This window comes from Oncorhynchus kisutch, linkage group LG17 (assembly GCF_002021735.2).
Source record: "Oncorhynchus kisutch isolate 150728-3 linkage group LG17, Okis_V2, whole genome shotgun sequence".
Taxonomy (NCBI): domain Eukaryota; kingdom Metazoa; phylum Chordata; class Actinopteri; order Salmoniformes; family Salmonidae; genus Oncorhynchus; species Oncorhynchus kisutch.
Genome location: NC_034190.2, coordinates 43,056,735 through 43,077,614, shown reverse-complemented (window position 1 = coordinate 43,077,614; position 20,880 = coordinate 43,056,735). Strand labels below are relative to the sequence as shown.

The 20,880-nt window shown below is 40.1% G+C and overlaps 1 protein-coding gene across 2 annotated transcripts; it reads right to left on the bottom strand.

The window, feature by feature from the left end:
- Positions 1–396: 396 nt before the first annotated feature.
- On the bottom strand, positions 397–20,040 carry hcn3 (hyperpolarization activated cyclic nucleotide-gated potassium channel 3). Of its 2 annotated transcripts, XM_031793866.1 has the most exons (9): positions 19,898–20,040; positions 18,894–19,452; positions 10,035–10,239; positions 9,209–9,433; positions 8,355–8,516; positions 7,884–8,102; positions 7,398–7,544; positions 5,458–5,698; positions 397–5,106 (listed from the first exon to the last, which is right to left on the bottom strand). In XM_031793866.1, the coding sequence occupies exons 2-9, from the start codon at positions 19,418–19,420 to the stop codon at positions 4,904–4,906; spliced, it is 1,929 nt and encodes a 642-aa protein (XP_031649726.1). In that variant the 5' UTR covers positions 19,421–19,452; positions 19,898–20,040; the 3' UTR covers positions 397–4,903. The 2 variants fall into 2 exon arrangements, with proteins under 2 accessions (XP_031649726.1, XP_020360357.1); XM_020504768.2 differs by having other exon boundaries at positions 18,894–20,040.
- Between the last annotated feature and the right edge of the window lie 840 nt (positions 20,041–20,880).

Genomic DNA, 20,880 nt, shown 5'->3' with positions numbered 1-20,880 from the left:
CAAGATACCACACATGGTGATCAATAAAGAGGGAAACAATGTGGTTGTTCAATCTCAAACTGGAGCCAGGTATTTAAGGAATACAACATTCGTGAAGAGGTATATAATTGAGGAGCCGGATCCACAATCTAAGGACAACTAATCTGAGACAGTACTTGGAATCCAAACCAGAGAAAATCTGTGAGGAATCACTACAAAGACCAGACACCCATGCCAGTCAGGCCTCACAGACAAATTCAACTGCCACAGAAGTTAACAGACTTTGTCATTAAATAATTATCCTGATGCGAAGACTCTGAATATTTGAGTTATGTTGTGAAAAAGAAAATGTGAAAAATGTTTTGTCACAAAAGAAAGGGAAGTCCATTAGGAGAACAGAAATAATAAGACATTGAACAGATTTCAGTTGTTTATTGATGAGATAAAGGTTGCTATACAGATAAAGAATAAGTGCTGTTGTGTATGTCAGGGTGACATTGACGTTCATATCCATGTAAAGGAGGGATGTCGTGTATTGACATGACATACTGAGATAGGACGTCACCACGTCAGTAAAGGAATGTGGGGATTACACAGATAGTGATGGAATAAAGACATGAAGTTTACCTCTGAGTCTGGTTAATTTCATTCAGTATAATATCTTAACTTAATACGAGTTGTAAGTATTAGATTGAACACACACCACTGTTATACTGTGCCATTATTTGCCTGTTTATGCCCCGCCTGTTAGCTTGCAAGATTCTTTTTTGCCCACAGGACTGTTGCTGACTGGATCTTTTTTGTTTGTCACAACATTCTCGGTAAACCCTAGACACTGTTGTGCGTGAAAAGCCTGTTTCTGAGATACTGAAACTGGTGCGCCTGGCACTGACGATCAAATCATGCTCAGTTGCATAGGTCACTATTTTTGTTCAATCAAACAGTAACTGAATGCCTCAATGCCCGTCTGCCTGCTTTATATAGCAAGCCACGACCACGTGACTCACTGTCTGTAGGAGTGAAGCATTTTCGTGAACGGCAAACCTAATAAACTGGCCTCTGAGTGTATACCACCCCCTCAAATCAAATCAAATCAAATTTATTTATATAGCCCTTCGTACATCAGCTGATATCTCAAAGTGCTGTACAGAAACCCAGCCTAAAACCCCAAACAGCAAGCAATGCAGGTGTAGAAGCACCCCCTCATGTTTTATTCAACGAGGCACCTTCATTTTGTGTCTATCTGTCTCTGTCTGTCTGTCAACATATCGGTCATTAGCAATGTCCTTATTTTTCAATTCATAAGTGCAATTTTTTTCCCCATAAGAGCTAAATAAATTGTATTTACATGTGCCATAATACACATAATATACAATCAAATAAAGTATCATCTCCTTCAGCTAATGAGAAATAAATTGATAATCTCAGCCTCCAGTATTTATGCTGCAGTAGTTTATGTGTCGGGGGGCTAGGGTCAGTTTGTTATATCTCTGGAGTACTTCTCCTGTCCTATTCGGTGTCCTGTGTGAATTTAAGTGTGCTCTCTCTAATTCTCTCTTTCTCTCTCTCGGAGGACCATGCTCAGGACTACCTGACATGATGACTCCTTGCTGTCCCCAGTCCACCTGGCAGTGCTGCTGCTTCAATTTAAACTGTTCTGCCTTATTATTATTCGACCATGCTGGTCATTTATGAACATTTGAACATCTATGGAACCAGGCCATGTTCTGTTATAATCTCCACCTGGCACAGCCACCCCACATAGCCTGGTTCCTCTCTAGGTTTCTTCCTAGGTTTTGGCCTTTCTAGGGAGTTTTTCCTAGCCACCGTGCTTCTACACCTGCATTGCTTGCTGTTTGGGGTTTTAGGCTGGGTTTCTGTACAGCACTTTGAGATATCAGCTGATGTACGAAGGGCTATATAAATACATTTGATTTGATTTGATAAGACAGACTATGTCAATAGAACCTAAACGTAACATAGAGGATAGATCCTGCTGTCAGTATATGCACACACTCAAAACACACACACACTCAAAACTTGAGACATCTGTGGCATTGTGTTGTGTTATAAAACTGCACATTTTAGAGTGTCCTTTTATTGTCCACAGCACAAGGTGAACCTGTGTAATGCTCATGCTGTTTAATCAGCATCTTGATATGCAACACCTGTCAGGTGGATGGATAATTTTGGCAAAGAAGAAATACTCACTAACAAGGATATACATATATTTTTGATAAATAATCCTTTTGTTTTTTATTTCAGCTCATGAAACATGGGACCAACACTTTACATGTTGCATTTATATTTATGTTGAGCATTGGTAAAGCCTAATTTAAGGGGTTTACAAAAGGTAAAATATTAAACAGCGTTATCGCAAATGTCCTCACTAACCTAATGCCGAAAACTACTAGCCAGTGAAGCCAATGCAAACTATCTCTGGCATCGTGAGATGAAGTAACATCACATGTACAGTGCCTTCAGAAAGTATTCACACTACTTGAATTTTTTCCACATTTTGTTGTGTTACAGACTATATTTAAAATGGATTCAATTGCAATTTTGTGTCACTGGCCTACACACAATACCCATTAATGTCAAAATTGAATTACATTTAATGATTTTTCTCCAAATTCATTAAAAAAGAAAATCTGAAATGTCTTGTGTCAATAAGTATTCAACCCCTTTGTTATGGCAAGCCTAAATAAGTTCAGTAGTAACAATTTGATTAACAAGTCACATAATAAGTTGCATGGACTCACTCTGTGTGTTTAACATGATTTTTGAATGACTACCACATCTCTGTACCCCACACATACAATTATATGTAAGGTCCCTGAGTCAAGCAATGAATTTCAAACACAGATTACAAGAAAGACCATTGAGGTTTTCCAATGTCTTGCAAAGAAGGGCACCTATTGGTAGATGGGTAAAAATTAAAAGGCAGACAGAAGTTATTAATTACACTTTAGATGGTGTATCAATACACAGACTCACTGCAAAGATACAGGCATCCTTCCTAACTCAGTTGCTGGAGAAGAAGGAAACTGCTCAGGGATTTCACCATGAGGCCAATGGGGACTTTAAAACAGTTAGAGTTTAATGGCTATGATTGGGCTGAAAACTGGGGATGGATCAAAAACATTGTAGTTACTCCACAATACTAACCTAAATGACAGAGTGAAAAGAAAGAAGCCCGTATAGAATACACATATTCCAAAACACGCATCCCGTTGCAATAAGGCAATGAGGTAAAACTGCAAAAAACATGGGAAAGAAATTACATAGTGTTATGTTTGGGGCAAATCTAACAAAACACATCACTGAGTATCACTCTTCATATTTTCAAGCATGGTGGTGGCTGAATCATGCTATGGGTATGCTTGTCATCGGCAAGGACTAGTTTTTTAGGAAAAACATTTACGAAATAGACCAAAGCACATGCAAAATCCTAGAGGAACACCTGGTTCAGTCTGCTTTTCAAGAGACACTGGGACACAAATTCACCTTTCACAAGGGAATTACCTAAAACACAAGGCCAAATATACACTGGAATTGCTTACCAAGATGACATTGAATGTTCTTGAGTGGCCTAGTTACAGTTTTGACTTAAATCGGCTTGAAAATCTATGGCAACAACCAGCTTGACAGAGCTTGAAGAGGGGGAGAAGGGCCTTGGTCAGGGAGGTAACCAAGAACCCAATGATCACTCTGACAGAGCTCCAGAGTTCCTCTGTGGAGATGGGAGAACCTTCCTGAAGGACAACCATCTCTGCAGCACTCCACCAATCAGGCCTTTATGGTAGAGTGGCCAGACAGACATCACTCCTCAGTAAATGGCACATGACAGCCCTCTTAGAGTTTGCCAAAAGGTACCTAAAGACTCTCAGACAATGAGAAACAAGATTCTCTGGTCTGATGAAACCAAGATTGAACTCTTTGGCCTGAATGCCAAGCATCACATCTGGAGGAAATCTGGCACCATCCCTACAGTGAAGCATGGTGGTGGCAGCATCATGCTGTGGGGATGTTTTTCAGCGGCAGGGACTGGGAGTCTAGTCAGGATCGAGGGGAAGATGAATGGAGCAAAGTACAGAGAGATCCTGCTCCAGAACGCTGAGGACTTCAGACTGGGGCAAAGCTTCACCTTCCAACAGGACAACAACCCTAAGCACACAGCCAAGACAATGCAGGAGTGGCTTTGGGAAAAGTCGCTGAATTTCGTTGAGTGGCCCAGCCAGAGCCCGGACTTGAATCCGATTGAAGATATTTCGAGAGACCTGAAAATAGCTGTGCAGAGATGGTCCCCATCCAACCTGACAGAGCTTGAGAGGATCTGCAGAGAAGAATGGTAGAAATTCCCCAAATTCTAGTGTGCCAAGCTTGTAGCGTCATACCCAAGAAGACTTGAGGCTGTAATCACTGCCAAAGGTGCTTCAACAAATTTCTGAGTATAGGGACTGAATACCCTGTTTTTTCTTTGTCATTATGCGGTATTGTGTGTAGATTGATGAGGAAAAAACCTATTTAATCCATTTTAGAATAAGGCTGTAACGTAACAAAATGTGGAAAAATTCAAGAGGTCTAAATACTTTCCAAATGCACTGTATGTGGAGGACTGGGTGTGAAGAGGGGGGTACTATTAATTTTTATTTAATATTTTGTTTTGATGTACATTACTGTTATTTTATCTGTTAAAAAGGGAAGCTCATTGATATGTTTATACACTTGTTTCCATTGTAATATGCTTCTTAATAAACATATTTGAAGCATAACTTTCTATAAGTAGGTTCCCAAACTAAAAACAGGAGCAACATGTCCATTGACTGTCAGATTTTTGTCAGTTGAATGCCCTCCATCTTGTCACATAGGTTTCCACTGTGCTGCCTGTGTCAACTCTTCTCTATGAGCCCATAAGTGTCATTCAGTCTGCGGAGAAGCTCATGAAGGGTTCTCGCCCCTGTACCCGGTCCAGACGGTCCACAGCCACGCTCTCAAAGGCCCTCCTCATCAGCGGGTGCTCCTCCAGGACCTCGTTGAAGCTGTCCACACTCAGGGAGTAGAGGCGGCAGTACGTATCAGCCCTCACGCTTGCCGTCCGACGTCCACGGGTCAGCAGGCAGATCTCTAAGGGAGGAGAGGAGATTTAATTCAGTTTATCCCCATGTACTCAACATACATGTGATGTTTAAGGTAAATAATATTTCCCAATAAAGTTGTCTGTATAAAACAGTTACATTGATTGTTTCGCAGTGTTAGGATGCTAGGGTATTAAACAGAATTGAGTAAAGAGTAGGGAAGAAGAGTAGCGATATAGAGGAAGGCAAGGATAGAAGAAAGAGAAAGAGGAGAGTAGAAACATGACTTGAGGACAAAGGAAGAGAGTTGAGAGAAGAGTAAATCAAAGGGGTGAATGAGAAAAGAGGGTGTAACACATTGGTGAAGAGCGCTTTGAAACCAAACTCGCAAACAGCTCACCCCCAAAGTAGGCTCCATCGCTAAGCTGTATCTCTTTTTTTCCGCGGGGGAGCACGGTAACACAGCCGTGTTGGACAAAGTACATCTTCCGCCCCAGTGTTCCCTCCCGTATGATGAAGTCATTAGGCTGAAAGACCTCAAAGCGCAGCTTGGTCAAAATCACTGTTACAAAATGAGGATCTGTATTGGCAAACAGTGGCATGTTGGCTACCAACCCACGGCAGTTGAAGCTCACAATTTCCTAATGGAGAAAAGAAGAGAAGAGAGGAATCATTAAGAACAGAATGTCTGTACAGTACAAGAGTACTGTAGATAGTCTGTGACAGTGAAACAGAGATAGACCACATCTTTGGCAAATATAAATCGTTTTCTTTGTCTTTCTACACTACCGGTCAAAAGTTTTAGAACACCTACTCATTCAAGGGTTTTTCTTTATTTTGACTATTTTCTACATTGTAGAATAATAGTGAAGACATCAAACTATGAAATAACATATATGGAATAATGTAGTGTCCAAAAAAGTGTTAAACAAATCAAAATATATTTTATATTTCAAATAGCCACCCTTTGCCTTGATGACAGCTTTGCACACTCTTTGCATTCTCTCAACCACATTCATAAGGTAGTCCCTGGAATGCATTTCAATTAACAGGTATGCCTTCTTTAAAAGTTCATTTGGAAAGAACAGCTCAAATAAGCAAAGAGAAATGACAGTCCATCATTACTTTAAGACATTAGTCATCTGTCAATACGGAAAATGTCAAGAACTTGAAAGTTTCTTCAAGTGCTGTCGCAAAAACCTTCAAGCCCTATGATGAAACTTGCTCTCATGAGGACCGCCACAGGAATGGAAGACCCAGAGTTACCTTTGCTGCAGAGGATAAGTTCATTAGAGTTATCAACATCAGGAATTGCAGCCCAAGTAACAAACACATCTCAACATCTACTGTTCAGAGGAGACTGAGTGAATCAGGCCTTCATGGTCGAATTGTTGCAGAGAAACCACCACTAAAGGACACCAATAAGAAGAAGAGGCTTGCTTGGGCCAAGAAACACGAGCAATGGACATTAGACCGGTGGAAATCTGTCCTTTGGTCTGGAGTCCAAATTGGAGATTTTTGGTTCCATATCTTTAAGAGATGCGGTGTGGGTGAACGGATGATCTCGGCATGTGTAATTCCCACTATAAAAGCATGGAGGAGGAGGTGCTACGGTGTGGGGGTGCTTTGCAGGTGACACTGTCTGTGATTTATTTGGAATTCAAGGCACACTTAACCAGCATGGCTACCACAGCATTCTGCAGCGATATGCCATCCCATCTGGTTGAGGATTAGTGGGACTATCATTTGTTATTCAACAGGACAATGACCCAACACACCTCCAGGCTGTGTAAGGGCTATTTGACCAAGAAGGAGAGTGATGGAGTGCTGCATCAGATGACCTAGCCTCCACAATCCCCCGACCTCAAACAAATTGACATGGTTTGGGATGAGTTGGACCGCAGAGTGAAGGAAAAGCAGCTAACAACTGCTCAGCATATGTGGGAACTCCTTCAAGACTGTTGTAAAAGCATTCCAGGTGAATCTGGTTGAGAGAATGCCCAGAGTGTGCAAAGCTGTCATCAAGGCAAAGGGTGGCAATTTTGAAGAATCTAAAATCTAAAATATATTTTGATTTGTTTAACACTTTTTTGGTTATTACATGATTCCATATGTGTTATTTAATAGTTTTGATGTCTTCACTATTTTACTACAATATTGAAAATAGTACAAATAAAGAAAAACCCTTGAATGAGTAAGTGTTTTAAAACTTTTGTCCGTTAGTGTATGTTTGCTCCAACTGTTTTGAAAGGGGAAATGGCAAGTATGTAAGGGTATAGACAGAGAGAGAGTGAAAGAGAGAGAGAGACAGAGAAGAGATTGAGGTGTAATGGAAGAGACCTCCTTGAGCGGGTCGCTGAGTTCTCCCAGAATACTGTCTTCGTCAAACATCTTGCCCTGGAAGCGAATCTCATAGTACTCATGGATCCTCTGCCTCACGTCCGCCGGCAGCTTATGGAATGACATGTACTGCTCCACCTGCTTATACTGAAAACATGGGTTCCAGACAGAGAACATTGTGAGTGGGTGTGTTTAATTTGTTTTAACCTTATCCAGTAAGTCCTGTTGAGGTCAGAAGAACTCTTTTACAAGGGAGACCTGGCTAAGAGGCCGTCATTGTAAATAAGAATGTGTTCTTAACTGACTTGCCTAGTTAAATAAAGGTTCATTAAAACAATATTTAAAAAAGAGGGCAGCAAACTGTACATGTTTGATGTAAAATGTAGATTTATGTGAACAACAAGAAAGAACAACAATGTACTAGATTAGATTTTTCTCATCTATTTGTAAAAGTACTCTGCTCATGTGAGTCAAAGAGCTGGGTACCTTATCTTGATACTGTCGTCGGGAGGCGTCTATGGACTGAACCAGGTTGGCGGCATGGCCCAGAAACATGGCATAGCAGGTGGCACCCACAATCATACTCATGATAGTCAGCCATACGTCCGTCATGCCCTCGGGAGCCTGGGCACCATATCCTATACACAACATGTGACTCATTGCCATGAACAGGGCATATGAGTACTGTAAATGCCATGTGGAATTCTGTGAAAGAGAGAAACAAGGGGTGATGAGGCAAGAGTGAAGTAGCAAAGGGGTGTCATATTGAATAGGATGAATTCAATGTGCAGGATAATTTGATTACTTTCTTACCTGGCTGATTATCTTGCTAATAACTATGTAAAGTAACTTTACATAGTGGAAGGTGTTTTGAAAGGTGCTTAAAATAAAATGTATTATGATTATTTATTGTTATAAACCACAATGGGAATTCGCCAACTTCCAGTCCTCACTCACCACCATGTTGTTCTTGGTAACCCAGCAATCTGGTGGGAAATCCTGCAACATGGGCACCATGAATTGCATGCAGCCGTCCCAATGGCACAGCAGTAGCATCATACCAATCAGGTTTACTATACGCACAACAGCACTGGCCAGGTCATAGGTCATGTGGAATATCTGAGAGGGAGAATTTGTTATAGAGTTATAGAGAGGAATTTCAACACTGGCAAGGACTTACAATGGTTGTCTCCAAAATGGCACCCTACTCCCTTATTAGTGCAATACTTTTGACCAGGTCCCATAGGGCTCTGGTCAAAAGTAGTGCATTTTAAAGGTGACAGGGTGCCATTTGGGACACAGATTAATTGGTATAAACACTCACATGGTAAAATCACTCAGTCAAAGATTCACTCATACTCATACTGTCTAGAAATGGATCCAATAGCCATACCTCTCTATTAGCATGAATACAGTGAGCTCCAAAAGTATTGGGACAGTGACATTCTTTTGTGTATTTTATACAATACCTTTTCTCCCCTAAAATGGGGGGACTATGTACAACAAATGCTGTTATTTCACCTAATATGAATGAAAATACCCTTAAGTTAAATTATTTCAACTGCAGGTGCTGGAGTACAGAGTGTAATGAACAAATATGTGTCACTGTCCCAATACTTTTGGAGCTCATGCTAATAGAGAGGTATGGCTATTGGATCAATTTCTAGACAGTATGAGTATGAGTGAATCTTTGACCGAGTGATTTTACAATGTGAGTGTGTAAGTACACAGCGTTTAAGTATATAGCCTTATCCTACATGAAATATGCTCACAGTCCACAATAAAACTCTATCCTTCCCCCTCTCCCTCACCTCCTCCCACTGATGGATGTAGCGGATGAAGCGGGACAGTCTCAGGAGGCGCAGCAGGCTGAGGATCTTGGTGAAGCGGACGATACGGAGAGCACGGGCTGTGCGGTACACATCCGAAGCCTCCATCTGGGCCTCCAGGTCCACTATCAGGAAGATGTAGTCCATTGGGATGGAGGAGATGAAGTCCACCACGAACCAAGTCTTCAGATAACGCATACGGATCACCTATGATAAATTATTGATTGACTGATTGATTTGACCTTCATTAAATCACTGACTCAAACTGTATTAAGCACATTTCATACAATAAAATGCATCGGTGCAAAGGGTTTCACCTAGCTACAAAATTAATAATAACAAATAAAACATCTATAATAATAATTTCTAGACAAGGTGTAAATAGATATTGGTAGTAAAATAACAGTGGACTTGAGAGGCTAATGCAGCAAAGCCTGTCACTAGCAATAACACTCCCGGCCAGGCACATATACTCCCCACCGGAGACTGGGGTTCAGATGCACCATTGAGAGCATCTTGACTGGCTGCATCACCGCTTGGTATGGCAACTGCTCGGCATCTGACTGTAAGGAGCTAAAGAGGGTAGTGCATACGGCACTCGGCACTTTTGTTTAGCAATTAATTGTCTTTTTAACTCTGCATTGTTGGGAATGGGCTCATAAGTAAGCATTTCAAAGTAAAATCTACACCTCAACATGTGACCAATAAAATTCGATTTGAAATACCTGTGTCTACCCTTCTTACTGTTCTCCCATTTGCCAATATCCCCCTTTGTTTCCAGCTGTTTTGAAAATGAGTGAAATGTAACCTTGGGGTCCAGGATGATCTGGTCGTCTCCCTCTAGGACGCCCGTGCGGAAGTTGAGGACCAGGTCGACCAGGAAGCAGGTGTCAGAGATGACGTTGAACGAGATCCAGGGCAAAGTTTTCTGGTCTTCAAAGAAGGTGATGCCCCAGGGGAGGATGACCAGGTTGCACATCATCAGGAGTAGCATCACAATGTCCCAATAGAACCTGGATAGCACGGGGGGTTGAGGTCAGGGAGTTGGGAAGAGCACAAATAGATCTGGGAACAGGCTGAGAGAGAAGTCCATTGTTACATCTTGTATTTCCACATCAAATTAAATTATTGTGTTTCCACAGTATGTAAAGTTACTGTCAAACTTCAGGATCCAGAATAGTGAAATTGACTATGGCTCTTTCTATAAACGTAGGTACCAGAGAGGCTTAACCTACACCGAGCAACTTGTTATAGCTGTGTCAAAAAACATTACTGTTCTGTCAATGCATTTATGGCAATGTAAATTGTTGTTATATCATATATTAAGCATTAATCACTGAAATCACACATCTAACTTGAACCCTGTAAGAATCCTGGATATAGTTGTTGGACAGTTTTTTTGCATAGAGGTCTCAAAAATGCAGTGTAACTACATAACATTTCATAACTCTATATGTTGTTTTGATTTTTTGTTATTTTTTTACTTAACCTTTAACCTTAACTAGGCAAGTCAGTTAGGAACAAATTCTTATTTACAATGACGGCCGGTTATGGGGTAAAATAGTTTTCATTGGCACACAACTCCCCCCAAAATCAGTTGGACAGGCATTTATTTGATTTCCATAGACGGGCCCATTTTTTCACGGGACCTCCTATGTGCGCACTTGCACGCATTTTTTAAATGGGTGTAATAGTAAAGACCATAGGCAACTCATGAGTTTCAGGTTTGGGGAAGTTTACAATTTATCCTACCATTTCTACCGCTCTGCGTGCCAGTTAAGAATATTTATATATGCACATTTTCGTGGAACAGTTTAATTTCCATAATAATCTTTTCGTTTCTCAAAATCATTGTCACGTGGTTACTCATACAAATCTGAAGTAAAATGATAAAAATTTAAAATTCCAACTATGGCTATAGCCTAGCCTCTGCCATATGGACAAATTGATACACTGTGATCTAGCCTCTGCAATATGGACAAATTGATACACTGTGATCTGCTAGTCGATTACTTATCAACTAGACTCCGTAACATCATCCTTTTCAATAGAAAGTGCAAACATAACGGCATAACATTAAGTTCTTAACAGTCAAGTCATAACATTTGAAAAGGCATGACATTTAATTTTTACTTCAGTTGTCGACTTCCTTTTTTTATACAAACAGAGGACAAGTTAACACAGTCTCTTGCTTACAGAGTAAGCCTGTCCGGTGGCTTGCACAGCCGACAAACCCGTGAGTAACTATTGGCTCTGACAGGGGTAGGATTAGGGCCACGAGCTTGAGAGCTTGGTGGGGTAGAAGCCTCATCTTCAGTTGGCTCATGTCTCAATTCTGCGCCCCTTACCCTTAGGCCTGGACTGTGATCCAGCTCATCTAGGTGAGTGTATGGCGTGTTCTGGTTTGTCTGCTGGCGGCTAAATAAATGAGAGCATATACTGTAACTGAGAGATGGAAATTATAGGCCTATACTCTATCATTCATTAAGTAAAATACATAGGACTAAAGCCGACAAAATAAAAACAGTAGAAAATATCTTGATGAAAATGTTGGTTCTTTCAATCAAATGAATCTCTTCTCCGTCTGTCTGTCCCTTTCTATCTGTCTTGACTTGCGCTATGGCTTGTGAAGTTCAACATTGTATCAAGAGCTCACGCTGTAGTTAACACCTCTTGAGTGCAGGGGGCAGTATTTTGATTTTTGGATGAAAAACATACCCAAATTAAACTGTCTATTTCTCAGAATCAGAATCTAGAAAATGCATATAATTGTCAGATTAGGATAGAAAACACTCTAAAGTTTCCAAAACTGTCAAAATATTGTCTGTGAGTCTAACAAAACTGATATTGCAGGCGAAAACCTGAGGAAAATCAAACCAGGGAAGTGGCCTCTATTTTGAAAGCTCCATGTTCCATTGCCTGCCTTTGCTCCATTTAAAGGGATATCAACCAGATTCCTTTTCCTATGGCTTCCCCATGGTGTGAACAGTCTTTAGACATATTTGCAGTCTTTAATTTTTTTAAATTAGCGAGAAAGATCACATGGCTGGGTGCCAGCAGCATTTTGTATGCGCAACAGCTTGGAGCAGCCATTTTCTCTCTCTCCTATTAAAGAAGCTACATTCCCGGTTGATGTTTTATCAATTATATATTGTAAAAACAACCTGAGGATTGATTATAAAAAACTTTTGAAATGTTTCTACGAACATTAAAGATACTATTTGGAATTTTAGTCTGCGATGTCGTGACCGCTCGAGCCTGTTGATTTCTGAACATGGAGGTATTTTTTATATTTTTGAGTGCAAACATCCGAAGATCATCAAAGGTAAGCGATTTTATTTATTTATTTTCTGACTTTCGTGATCAATTTACTTGGCTGCTAGCTGTTTGTAATATTTTGCATACTGAGAGAGATGTGCTTACATAAACGCTTGGTATACTTTCGCCGAAAAGCTTTATTGAAATCTGACACGCCAGGTGGATTAACAACAAGCTAAACTGTGTTTTGCTATATTGCACTTGTGATTTCATGAAAATTAAATATTTTTAGTGATTTAATTTGAATTTGGCGCTCTGCAATTCAACGGTGGTTGACGAAAATGATCCCGCTAACGGGATGGGTGCATCAAGAAGTTTTTTAACGAACTTGCAACATTGTATCAACTAGCCTATTCCGCCGTGACCTCAAACTTTCCTGCGCCGGTGAACTCCGGACAGAAAGCTGTTTTTTAATGACGTTTCCACTGGATATATGGGGTCATCAGATCATGATATATTGCTCTTTCACATCGAGGCTTGGTGATTATCGAGGCAGGGAGTGATTTTTCAAATACTGAGGAACTATCATTCCCAATGGATGTTAAAAAAATCAGACTTTGTTGACTTGTTTGAGGCAAAGAAAAAATTTGTGGTGAGCTAAAACAATCAGGAAAAATACATTGCCAAATGGGCACTTTCCTACATACAGTACTGTATGCATGCATTCTGGAGATGCACCATCTTCGCCACAGTTACATCCTCTTAATGAGGCAACCTTTTTTATTATTAACCTTTCTCACATTATCTTCACACATATTTTAGATGCGTTTCACTGACAGGTGCTACTCAATCAGCTAGACCTATTGTCACGTGCACTACCCACATTTCGGGCTTCCCAAACACACTTGTGATTTGAAACAATCCACCACAAAAAAAATGTAAGAAGTGAATGATCCTCTGAGGCTAAGTCATACTCCCTGGGGAAGTATTTTGAATGATTTTATTTAGACAGAAGTAATTGTAGAATTTTGGCGAATCATCTATTAACTTTAGGGCAATCCAGCATCCTAACATTGCACTGTGCTCCCGCCAACTTTCCTTTCCAATTCGCAAGAGGTTGAAACCAGAGATCAATATATAATGACGAGATGCTCATGTCTCCGCCCAAACAATGGAATATTTGTCCAAGCGACAAGCTTGGGTCTGCATATTATTCCCATAGAAATGCATTGGGTTTATACTGGACAGATTTAGGCGAGAGTGAGCCCTCTCGCTTCACCTCATCCACTCTGCTAAAACTATAACACCGGAGAAAGCATCCGAGCGAGCAAAACAGCGCCCCTCTAATATGTAGCCCATGTGTCTGATGCTGTCTGGACAGAAATAGTATGACATGGCATAGTCTTTTGGTCCAAACAGCATCAGATACATATACATACTGATACAGAGGGGCGCTGTTTCGCTCGCTTGGATGCTTTCTCTGGTGTTATAGTGTCTCGGTCAACTAAATTACCATTATTTCAATGTTTTTGGATGGGCAAGGCAGTACGGTAGAGTGGCCAGGCCCCCTAACAGGCTAACCACACCGCTCGCGTCGCATGCACGAGCGTTGCAAAATACATGTAGAAATCTATGTTATTCAATTGTTGCACCCACACTGCTCGCGTTCGCCAATGAGTGTCTGCGTTGCCAAAGGCAAAAATAGAAATCAGTTCTATTTCTGAGCAGATCGTGCTGCAAGTCCTGCCTCTCCCATCTCCTCATTGGTTTATAGAAGCAGGTACCCACGTACCATCTCCTCATTGGTGGCGGTAATGCACCTAATTTATGAAAGTTGCCAATTGCAATATAAAGTCAAGAGAAGAAAAAGCCTGGAAGGAAGAGTGATGACTAGAAACAATTTGGTTGACAGTTTTATGCTTGGATTAATTGGTGGAGTAGAGGACCTTGTGCATTTCAGGTAAAATAACAACTTAATGTTTATATCCCAGGACAAATTAGCTCACAACAGCAAGCTAGCTAAATAGGCTAATTAGCTAGCAAGTGCAAGCTAACTAGCTAAATTGCCATAAATGTTTAATGCTTTTCGACCTGTCCCCAAATTAATATAATTTGTTCAGAGTTTGTTTTGATATTTTAACCTGCTCGCGTTTGGTGTGGGGGGACAAAATAAATGTATGCACGTAGCCAGCCGGTTTGGGTTCCGTGTAAGGCCCGCCCATAACGCCGGCCCTGGCTGTTGTCATAGTCATAGCGCATGCGATGCAACAAAAGCCCAAGTGCAGGAAAAAAAGGTGTTCTGGAGGAATGTCCAGAATACTTTGGTGTCTTATTCGTTACACCGGTGAAGACCGTTGTGCCTGGATCCACGTTGGATCTAAATATCCCTAGCGAATTGATGCTGATCATCTGTTGTTGTCTGCTTGATTTACAGTATGGTCTCGTTAGATTTAACAGAAAAAGCATCAAGGTAATGTTTTTGTGCCTCGGATTGGACACAGAGTCATACTGTGCAGTGTGCGCAATTGTGTAATGCGCAAAATCTTACGGTATCCCAAACTAATTATATTTACAACAAATTACCATGCCTAGTGGGCTTCTTCAAAATATGATCTAGTAATGAAATGGTTTCACCCCAACAGAATAAGTTAACCTGCTATTTTAAACAACACAAGGGGCTTGAAGTAGTCTAACGTTACTTGAACTATATTTTTTTGACCTTCAAGGCCTACCTGAAAATCATACATGTGGTTTTTGAAAAGGCCTTGTAATTAGCGTAGCCAATGTATAAGTTCTCCTAGTCCCTTATACGTTTCCGTGAATCAGTTTTTGTTAGAGATGTGCCTGGCCATTTTTGTTTTTTTCCCGTCACTTCAATTGAGTGGTGTTGCGCTACTCTGTTGCCGTAAAACCATGTGCGGTTATTACGAGGACAACAACATCCAATGCTGGCTTCAACTTGGCCAGTAACCAAAAGGTTGCTGAATTGAATCCCCGAGCTGACAAGATAAAAATCTGGCGTTCTGCCGGTAGACTGTCATTGTAAATAAGAATTTGTTCTTAACTGACTTGCCTAGTTAAATCAAGGTTAAATAAAAAAATTATAATAATAATAATAATAAAAAAATAAAATATATATATATATATATATATATATATATATATAATATATATATATATATATACAGTGGGGCAAAAAAGTATTTAGTCAGCCACCAATTGTGCAAGTTCTCCCACTTAAAAAGATGAGAGACAGGTGCCATTAATACAGGTAACGAGTGGAGGACAGAGGAGCCTCTTAAAGAAGAAGTTACAGGTCTGTGAGAGCCAGAAATCTTGCTTGTTTGTAGGTGACCAAATACTTATTTTCCATCATAATTTGCAAATAAATTCATTAAAAATCCTACAATGTGATTTTCTGGATTTTTTTTCTTCTCATTTTGTCTTTCATAGTTGAAGTGTACCTATGATGAAAATTACAGGCCTCTCTCATCTTTTTAAGTGGGAGAACTTTCACAATTGGTGGCTGACTAAAAACTTTTTTGGCCCACTTTATATATATATATATATATATATATACATACACACACACACATAGGCTACAGAAAAATGAATCCAATTTATTTAGTCAGGCAAGTCCACATTATTCTCACATCTTTTAGAATGTAATAATAATTTGAATATCAATGCAAGTAATCATTCTTAAAGTGGCGATGGCCTACTTCTTGTACAATTTTTACATGCTTTTTTTTGGGGGTGGGGGGGTTCTATATTAGGCCTTATATGTACAATTAAATAAATTATACAATTGTATAATATTGAGGTCCTTAAATTACAATTAAGTGTTTGAAAAAGTCACCGAAAGTCCTTGAATTTGACTTGCCAATGTCCGTATGAACCCTGCTTGAAGGATGTATGTTGTTGTATAGGTGGAGTTATGGGTCAATTTACATATATTCCTCGAAATACTCATGTGGAACTGCATACATTTATTTTTTTAAATTCTACCCATTTTGAAATGTTGATCCCAATGTCACACATTGGCCCCATTATTTATAGAAAGACCCATATCTATTGTATGACATCAGCATTTCCCCTGTTCTAAATGCTCTCGTAACTGTCAGACACTTGTTGCCACTAAATTTAAATGTATGTTGAGTGAAATTTGAACTCAAGTGACAGGAGTACCCCTTGACATAATAGTGTCACAAAGATAAAGGCCAAGCAAGCCCATCCACTCAGAACAGTGATAGATGTCCAATGAGTTGTTTCTGAGTGCTACTGAGCCTAACACAGACACTCCCTGCTGTAAAAGGAAAGCCATTCATTAAAAATGTACATTACACCAAGTAGGCCTACAGCATCCTCAGCAAACTTCCATGAAGAGAAACAGAGGGTCTGCTACAGTACAATATAAATTGGTTTAATAATGCACTAGTTAGTACACTAAAGCTCTGAACACTCCAAGACTTCTACAGTACATACAGAGATGACTGTATGTCGTCACATAAGCTCTCATTGTCTCATGTCTAGGTTTTCAATGTGTACTTGGTTTGGGTGTAATTGCTATCCAATGTGGTCTCAGTCACTCAGTGGATCTCTTTGCCACTGAATGCCTGCGTCCAATGGCACCCTATAGTGCACTACTTCTGACAAGGGCCCTTTGAGCTACGGTCAAAAGAAGTGCACTATAAAAGGTAATAGAGTGCCAGAATAGAGTGCCACTTGGGATGTAAGCAGTGGTGAAAGTAGATTTAATTTCTTCCTGGTACGGGACCTCATATGTGTGCACACACTTGTGTGTGTACAAACATTTTCTATTGGCTTAAAAGCAGTGTTGGGGAAGCTGCTCTGAAAATATAGTTTACCAAGCTACCAATTACATCAAACTGGAAGAAGTTGATCTACACCAAAGCTAGTAAAATATAGTTTTCTTAATTGAAGTTACTTTGGAAAACGTTTTCATGCGGCTGACAGGCAGTAATGATAAATTATAGTGTAATAGCCTAATAGTTTTCTTGACATCTTTGTTTTAATTATTGTAATAGGCTCATGTCTTACCGGTACGTTACCCTGTACGGACACTATTTGTTTTTTTATTTTGCCGTTACTCCATACCGTACCATACCAGACCTTACCGGCTTACTTTCCCCCGGCCTCCCTTCCTCTAAGTTTTTTTTTACCTGCACTCAAGTAATGGCAGTTTTAAAAGTAGCTGTTTGTAGTTGTACTGTAAATCCACAACAAGACAGTATATTCTCACTTGCCATTATTTGAGCACGTGTGCTCAAATACTGTTTCAGAACAGTATTTCCTTTTTAGATTGATAACATTGGTAAAGCAATCAATTGGATGTGTAGATGTATGTTTTCAAAACCCACCCCCATTAAAGTGAAGGTTGAACATAAGGTTGCAGAGGGCAGACCTACAGTAATCTTCCTCTCATCTGTCTCAGTATTTATGACATAATACAGGGCAAGATTGAAATTATGGGGTTTCTTCTTGTTGGCAATAATCCCTTAGCATGGATTTAACCTCACTGTCTGGCATTGACCTATATAGTGTTGAGTATGTGTGGAAAATGTATGACGTGTATATATAGACATTAAAGCCACTGCCACAGCCTTTGACTGGCTTTACTATATGTTCCATGAAAAGTGTTTGGATAGAAATCTTAAAAGCTGAACCCGCTCCAATTGAAAACGATAAGATTCTTCAATTGATTGCAACTTTTGTGGGAGTTTGGATTAGTACATGCATGGGATTTAAACATTTCCTTTAGGGTTAGGTTTACAGACAGGGCGAGACAAAGGTATGCAGGGTTCTGCTCTAATCCAGATGATCTCATTCAATATACTGTATCACTAATCAAATCCCTTTATCTTCTTATCGACAGTGCAGGCTGACCTTGAAAAATAAATCATAGCAGATTTTTACCCTCTAACATCTGTCTACTTACTGTACACTTGGGGACAGTTTCCAGTACAGAAGTCAAGCCTACTCCTGGACTAAAAAGCTTTTTCAATGGAGATTCTCCATTGATCTTGCTTTTTCTAGACTAAAAAGCATTTTCTTGCTTTTGACTCCAGGACTAGGTGTAATCTGTGTCCAGAACACTGCCCTTGATGTAACTAGTTTGTGATAGGCCTAAATAATAAAGCATTTTTGAGTTGCTATGAAATATTTAGAAGTTATGGACAAGAAATAGCATGTTATCATGGATGGTTCTATCTAATCTGAACCAAAATTGCATCATGGATGGTTTAATTTGAACTGGATTATTAATCTGAGTAATTGAAAAATATTTTTGGCCTCCCCCATTGGTCTTGCCAGTCTAGGCTTCTTTTCATTTTTCCAATCCTCTGTGCTCTCTATGTAGCCCTGTTCCACTCCCACTTCTCTGAGTTACCTGAAGTCACTGTAGGGGTGGATGATCCACACTCCAAAGGATTTGACCCTGGCCTGCTCCGCTGCCACGCCCTTGTGACTACCAAACATGCGCAGGGAGAACTTGTTGACCCCTGGCTGGAGCAGCGCCCCAAACTGCCTCTGAAAGTAGGTGGACTGGTCCACATGGTCATTCTCCTCCGTCTCTGAGGCCTGAGTAGAAGTGATGACTTCTGCTCCTTTGGAGAATGTGGTAGTGGCGGTATTGGTGGTGGTTGTGTCAGGTTCTGCTGACACCCACAGTTGGCCCTTGGGATCTGCTGTGGTGCTGTGATGGTCATTGTATTGGGAGTTGACAATAGAATTAAGTCTCTTACTAACATTGCTCCCTAGATCTTCCTTTTGGGAGGACTGGGAGGATGAGCTCCATGTGGCAACTGCGTGGAAGCTGCCCCTGGTGCTGCCTCGGTACCTGGACTCCCCATTGCGGGCAGGGCTCTCCCCCACACCTGTCTGTCCATCAATACTTCTTGTAGGACTAGTATCCATCTTTACACCATGTAGGTTACCTTCATCAGCCCCTGAATGACAGAGGATGAGCACAGTCTCTTTTTCTTCCAATATAAAAAACAGAAACTAGATTTCTATATATGTTTTTCAGAACTTGCCTCAAGGAACAAGACGACAGTAAAAAAAAATCGGCCTATGCCTATTTTGGTCAGCCTATTCTGCAGCCCGTCGAAACGCGCGAATGCAAGCTAAATCCCAACATAAATATAGCCTGATGCGTACATTTGACATGATTACTGTTCAAAAGAAAACTTCGAATCAACAATATGCATTTGATTAAATCCTTAAAATTTGGCAACCTTTTCTTGCGCGCAGTGTCCTCCACTTGATAGCTAAATGTCCACAGATAATTCCTCCATACATAGGTAGGCTAGCTCAAAGAAAAGTTGCAATGTTGCTCAATAAATACTTTCTCTTTAGTTCTATTACAATTAGTATAAAAATACAAATAAATACCCCTTGTTCATGCGACGGTTCTTCTAAGTGGGTCTTGTTCCTAAGCACTGCTGGTATGCGCATAAATAGCCTGCACAGATAAGTGTCTCAATGTAATCGGATTGTTGTCATGACGGCGGAGTTCCTGTCACCTCTCTCATCCTTCTACTACGGAATGTCCCGCTCCGACGGAGACTCGCGAGTCTCGAAGGCGCACGTGTCGGATTTGCAAAGTTTACCTGTTGCTGCAGGAGCAACAAATGACAGGGGGACAACACCAACATTGCACAAGTAGATGGAGATCTTAGAGGGGTAATCTTCCTTTTAAAAAATTAAGTACCGCCTGAAGTTACTAACAAAGAGTAGGCTAAACTAAACTAACTGAAGATTTATTGCAACATCTTGACCCATATTGCTGATTATTCAAGGTGAATGTAATAAGTTACATTACAAGCAAAAATATTGTAATCAGATTAGGTACTTTAGAAAACGATACATATTTTTTTAGGTGGTAGATCAGCTTTAATATTGCAGATTGTAGCTTTATTTCCAATCCCCCAGATGTTTTTTGTAAATATATACAGTACCAGTCAAAAGTGTCGACACCTACTCATTCAAGGGTTTCTTTATTTTTACTATTTTGTAGAATAATGAAATCAACACAAGGAATCATGTAGTAACCAAAAATTTTTTTAAAACATCAAAATATATTTTTGATTCTTCAAAGTAGTGACGCTTTGCCTTGACAGTTTTGCACACTCAACCAGCTTCATGAGGTAGTCACCTGGAATGTATATCAATTAACAGTGCCTTTTTAAAAGTTCAATTGTGGAATTTCTTTCCTTCTTAATATGTTTGAGACAATCATTTGTGTTGTGACAAGGTTAGTGTGGTATACAGATTGCCCTACTTGGTAAAATATCAAGTCCAAATGTGACCGACCACCTTTATTCGGTCTTATGTAGCAACATTGGAAATTGTGTTGTTTTTTAAAAACTTTGAAT

Excerpts from the sequence above, each read along its gene's own strand:
- hcn3 (XM_020504768.2), bottom strand. The coding sequence starts at position 19,420 with ATGGATACTAGTCCTACAAGAAGTATTGATGGACAGACAGGTGTGGGG. Across the intron at positions 10,240-18,893 it reads CACCCCTACAGTGACTTCAG|GTTCTATTGGGACATTGTGA; the intron begins GTAACTCAGAGA and ends CGTGCTATCCAG. Across the intron at positions 5,699-7,397 it reads TCAGCGACCCGCTCAAGGAG|GAAATTGTGAGCTTCAACTG; the intron begins GTCTCTTCCATT and ends TTTCTCCATTAG.